At 35.1% G+C, this 6274-nt stretch overlaps 1 protein-coding gene across 1 annotated transcript; it reads right to left on the reverse strand.

Moving 5' to 3' along the window:
* Positions 1-917: 917 nt before the first annotated feature.
* On the reverse strand, positions 918-5606 carry LOC107027250 (cation/H(+) antiporter 18-like). Its single transcript, XM_015228432.2, has 4 exons — positions 5465-5606; positions 3724-3986; positions 2425-3426; positions 918-2338 (listed from the first exon to the last, which is right to left on the reverse strand). Exons 2-4 carry the CDS (start codon positions 3919-3921, stop codon positions 1130-1132), a joined length of 2409 nt encoding a protein of 802 aa, XP_015083918.1. The 5' UTR covers positions 3922-3986; positions 5465-5606; the 3' UTR covers positions 918-1129.
* Positions 5607-6274: the final 668 nt, after the last annotated feature.

Genomic DNA, 6274 nt, shown 5'->3' on the forward strand with positions numbered 1-6274 from the left:
TATTATTTCACTTACATTTTAATCCGCTTAAATTTAATCGAGACTCATTTATTTGACATTATCAATAATGTATGTGTGGAAAAGTCGAACTTTTGGCGGTTGTTATAATTCTATAATAGTATATTATGAGTGAAAATCATTATGCCAAAGAAAAATTATTGTTATAGTAGACATTTCAACAACAAAAACTATATTTGAAACGTAATTATAAATGATATTAATAAAAATGACCAAAGTCATAAATCTTTATCATCTTGCATTATACAATCTAACATTCAACAATGAACAACTAATGACTTTAATTTGTTCCTTTTTTCATTTAATTTCATAAGTGGAATATGTAAAAATTAATATATCGTAAATATGTACAATGTAAAGAGACTGTTTTTAAATAGACCCTCGGCTCATTTAAAAACAGTACAAAGCAATTTGGAAAGAAAGAAAAAATAGGTGTAAGGAACCGAGAGAAAATGCTAAAGAAAGCGTGACACACATACGTACTAAAATAAAATATTCACTATTATAAAATAATAGAATAATCGAATCGAATTGCAAAGCAATTCTATGACTACTAGTATGAATGACTGAGCTAGTGCACAAGATAGTGGTTTGACAAAATAAAATAATTACCATAAGATTGAACACATGAATCATGATTGTTATTAATTAAATGTACTTTTCTATGATGATGAAGACACTATAAAAGACCAAAAGTTTGTTTTCCTGCATTATTTTCCATAATGTCATAAAGTGGAACAAGCAACAAGAATTTTCCTAGGTGACTATAATTATAACATATTTACAATTTTATATTTTGAATAATCTGCTCCATACATTTGCTTGTCGAACTATTATATTGATTATGTCAAAACATAAACTTTAGACACGTCAAAAGCGCGATACACTTAAAAAGTAAATATAGAAAACAGATAAGTGAGATACATTAATGAAAATATATACAAGCAAAATTAGTAATATTGTGCAGCTATTACAATTTACATAATAAGACTAATGCAGAAGGGAATGCCAAATTATATATATTGTTACAAGTTTCCTTGTTTGGCAATTCCCTCTAATCTAATATGATAATATTATTATTTTTTATGCAAATGTATAGTACTTGTGAATTTTAGTTAGATTCATTTCCATCTGATGTCTCACCATCCTCCAAAGAATTCAAGGCGTCTTGTGATAACTGGCTGCGATACTGCTGCACCACCAGAAGAGAGGCTGTTGTTGAGAATTCAGACGATGTTAACAAGTTTCCGATAGGTCCTAATTCTGGACATTCACTGTTTTTGTTCAAAGATGCAACAACTTGTCCTTCAGGCATTCTTCCAACAAGGAATAAATTGCATTTGTTATATGATTTTGTTGCTTCAATAAGTTCTGTTGAATCTTTAACTGTCTTCTCTTCATATTTGATGGATCCGTCTGTTGAGATACTCTCTTTCAACTTGGAAATAACAACTTCGTCTTCAGGTTGAACCTCAGGATTGGAGTTGTGGCTCATCTTTAGCTTCACACTGCCTCCAGCAAGCGCAGGGTCAACAGAAAAGCGTACCACAACTAGTGTAATACCAGGGTGCTCAGCCATGCGCATACCATAAGAAAGTGCTTCACGGTCATCATGGCCTCCGAAGAACAGGATAGTAATTGTAAAGTCAACATTGCTAGCTGCTACATGAGATGCTCCACCAAGACCTCTGTCTACTAATATGCCAACTGAACATGGTGCTTGCTGCAGAACTTTGCGGTTCACATGCCTTAGATCAGTTCTGGTGGTTTCAAAGTGTCCATCGAGTCTCTGGTGCTTGTGGAATGGGAGGATTATCATGGCAACCCTCTTGTTCTCAGCACTTGTGATGATGTCCTCGTGCATGCTGTTCATGGGAGAGATTGCTGTGGTTGGTCGAATGGATACTTTGCTAAGGTGCTCAAATGTCTCGAAAGCAACCACTACTTGGTTAGAATCAGAAACCTCCCCTTTATTCCAGAAGGGCAGCCCGTTCCTTTTAACCTTGTGGACCATCAAGATTGCTGATGACCTTTCAGAAAGCTCCATAAGATGCATGGCATAGACACGAAGTCCTTCCTTTTTAGCAGTTCCACGTGAAACTTCAATGAGATTGATCAGCGTGGGAATGTTTCTTGTGCTGTAGAAACAGGACAAGATTCGGACTTGTTTGCTCGTGTCTTTCCTCTCAATGGTTCTATGCTTGTATTTAGTCACAGCTAGTTTAGCTGGCCTGTATACTGATATCACAATAGGAGTTGTGATGAATGTAGTGAAGAGAGCCATCAACACCATGATGGCGAATGTTTGATCATTCAGTACCTGCAAAAAGATCAGTCAAAACCATGTAAGCTTAGAAATTTAAATAAACTCGATAATCAACAAATTAGATGTGAAAGTGAAGATACCCCTCTGTCTTTGCCAATATTTAGAACAATGAGCTCGACTAAACCTTTAGTGTTCATCAAGAAGCCAAGAGTCAGAGCCTCTTGTACAGGCATCTTGCAAAGGAGTGAGACCACAATCGTGCCAACGATCTTCCCAAAGCATGATGTAAATATAACAAGAGCAAGAAGACCCCATGATTGAGCCCCCTGAATAGTTGCGACATTTGTTTTCAGTCCACTGGAGACGAAGTAGAGTGGAAGGAATAAACCGGATACAAGGTCCTCAACTTTTTCCACTAGTGCGCCTGCGAATGGTCCTTCCTTTGGTACAAGAACTCCAAGCACAAAAGCCCCAAATAGAGCATGAATACCAATACTGTCAGTGACAAATCCTGCAGCCAAAACTGCTGCCAATGTACCACACACATATATCTCATCTACATGCTCCCCATCCGAACAACGTTTAGCCATCCAGGTGAATATAGGAGGACCAATGAGTATGCAGAGTAGCACAAAACCAGCCCCGGACAAAAGGACCCAAAGCGAAATAAAGGGTGAACTACCATTACCTGAGAGGGCAATGGCAAGAGCAAGTAAAATCCATGCAGCCACATCATTGACTGCTGCAGCAGACATGGCCATTCGACCAACATCTGTTGTTAAAAGTTTCAGTTCAGCTAGAATACGAGCCAATACAGGAAAGGCAGTGATAGAGAGGGCCACTCCCATAAACACCAAAAAAGGGCCTTGATTAACCCCTTGTGATATAGTTGCTCTCAGAGCAAAGGATGTTCCTATTCCTAATACAAAGGGGACACTGATTCCAGCAATGGCAATACATAGAGCTTTCTTTCCAGTCCGACGGAGAGACTTTGGGTCCAACTCCAGCCCAACCAGGAAAAGAAAGAAAAGAAGGCCAAAGTTGGCTAAAGTATCCAACACTGTCAGGCTCTTTGGTGGAAATATTGTGTGCAGATACTTCTCACTGCGGCCTAGAGCAGATGGACCAAGTAAAATTCCTCCCTGCCAAAACAAAAATCCAATGTCACCTCTTGCTCGCGCCAGGGCTAAGTTATTGGTAGGTACTTCTGTGGAGCAATAAATCATGCGCGTAGAAATATGCAAAAGAAATCGAATTTACAACCACAAACCTACCTTCAACCACAAACTGTTCAGAGCACAACAAATTGAATTGCTGAATTAGACTTAAAAGTACCAAACTTAACACATATCATCCTATTCAAAAGTATTTCCATGCACATAGAGCCAAATGTAAGTGCGTTCATTAATGAAAGAAATCCAAAAGCAAGAAACACTCACAATAATCTCAGCAACAACACGCGGTTGTCTCAATGGACGAAGAATATAGGCAAGGACTCGGGTGAGTACAAGTACTAAACATATCTGCACAATGGCAAGAGGAAGTGCATAATCTAACGGATCATCCCCTTGGAATACTCCATTAGATGTAGCCTTCATGGGCTTTGGACAAGTCAGGGGTGCTGCAGGTGTAGCCATGTTGGCTTTAGTCCTTATATAAAACAACTCCAAATCAACAAGAAACAGCCAAAACCTTCAAAAACCTGCATTTCATGATCATGTCCAAAACCAATCAGACTATCTCGAATTACTTTATACACAACATATCCGCGTGACAAACAAATTATAAAATAAGAACTCTAAGTCATAATCCCTTAAGGCCATAGATTTACAAAACATCCCATGTGACAAAGTAACTCTAAATTATCCATAGTGCTCGCACATACACACTATCCTCCCCAGACCTCAACACGAGGAGCACGTACCTCATATGCAATTGAAATCAATACTTAAAAAAAGGGGTTGGTGAAACATATTACTACACGTCCCACGCAACTACAAAAACATATACTAACATCAAATACAGGGGACCCAAAGCATCAAGCTAAAGCAACAAATTTTAAATAAACAACTTTGAGAAGAACCACAAATTGTGGTAATCACATAATGCTTGAAAAAGGAACAATGAAACAATGACATCTACTTTATTCTATTTAAGGAATCTGGAAATAGAGCCCTAGCCATTTATAAATCCTCAAAACTCAAAACATATATATTTTTTTTTATGAAAAGTGCACACACTATTAATTTCCTAAGACTAAATTTTCGTCATGCCGTAATCAGCAATGAACTTTTTAGTGTAAAATGAAATCATTCATCAAATTAACTAGTAATAGAAAATAAAACAACGTAACTTCTCATATGTTCGAGCCTTGATGGACAGAGTTACACGTATCCTAGGCGCTAACACCCCATGCAACTTTTGTTCAAATCCATAAGAAATTAATGCTAGCAAAAACTATATGAGAAAGAAAACAAAACTCCATAAATGAACCACCTAGATCACCATGAAAACTCATTTGACATGTAGCCAAATGCTGATATCACAAAAACTACATAAAAAAAGTACCAAAAAACTTTACAATAAAACAGTAAAATACAACCCTCTCTACCATAATCACTAGTCTGTTTATAATCGCGACTGTTGTCATAGTCAATGAAAATTTTAAAAAATTCATTTCCAAAATCTGCACAACTGCAGTCTAAAACGTGTTATTTCCTTCTATTTCCACGAAACTCTGCCAACTTTAATATTTTTTAAAAATTACACAAAATATCCAAAAATCATCACCAACCACCCTACTACAATTCTTCCAAAAATCGAATTAAAAAAAACAACAAAAAAACTTGGACATATTCAATTTACACAAAAGATTTTCGAGTCAAAATTTCCACTAAAAGTTACATAATATTAAAGAACTAAACACACGCCAAAAAAAACAAAGCAAATAGAATTTCACGTTATTATATATAAAATATAAATATTAAATAATTTTAATTAATTATAAATAGTATAATTTTCCACACTTAATATCATAATGCAAATTTTTTCCTCTCTGACATTTCATCAGTCAACATGCACTCAATCTGTCAAAATTTCGTTCAGACTTATTCAGGCCCATTTCGTTATTTCTTCATATTTTTTCAAATGAGTTTAAAAAAATGGTTTATGTATGCATACCTAAATTTTCAAGAGAAATGGTACACAAATAGAGAGAATCTGAATCTTGAAAACTTGGAGAAGTTTATAATAAGATAAAAAAAAAAAAGTGGGATAAAAGAGATAGTTATAGAGAGAAAAAATGGTGTTCAATTGAATCAATTTTTTCTCTGAAAATTTTGTTAGGAAGGAATAAGAAATTTATAAGTGAAATATTTTTGGAAAATGTGAAGAAGAAACAGAAAAATCGGGAGACGAACGAAACAGAAAAATATGGAAAAAAAAATTAAAAAAAATTGACAGTTCCAAAGAGTGAGGAAAAAGGGCAACGAGAGAAAGAGAAAGAGAAGAGGCCCATACATGGAGTTTTCGGTTCTCCGTATTTGTAGAGTTTGAAATTTTTTTTTTGTTCCGGTTATACCCTTGGATGGATTGGTTATTTACAAGAATTAAAAAATATTTCGGAGAAAAAAATGGGGTTCTTTTAAATTCGCGTTTGGTCATAGATTTTTAGATTTTTTTTTTTTTTAGAATTTATTTGAGTTTTAGTTGAAGATTTGACTACACTTTTTGCTAATAATACTTATTTTTGTTTTGATTTATGTGTAACTCTCTCTGTTTTACAAAGAATCACCTATTTTGATTTGGCACGGAGTTTAAGAGTATAAAGAAGACTATTGAATCTTGTGGTCCTAAATTAAAGTTAGGTCAAATGTACAAAATTGTCTTTGATCTTGTGGTTTTAAACGTGGAAAATTGTTACCCAAAAAGGAAAGAGGTCATTTTTTTTAAATATACTAAAAAGAAAAGAAGGTCATTCTTTTTTAAATA

Source organism: Solanum pennellii, chromosome 8 (assembly GCF_001406875.1).
Source record: "Solanum pennellii chromosome 8, SPENNV200".
Taxonomy (NCBI): domain Eukaryota; kingdom Viridiplantae; phylum Streptophyta; class Magnoliopsida; order Solanales; family Solanaceae; genus Solanum; species Solanum pennellii.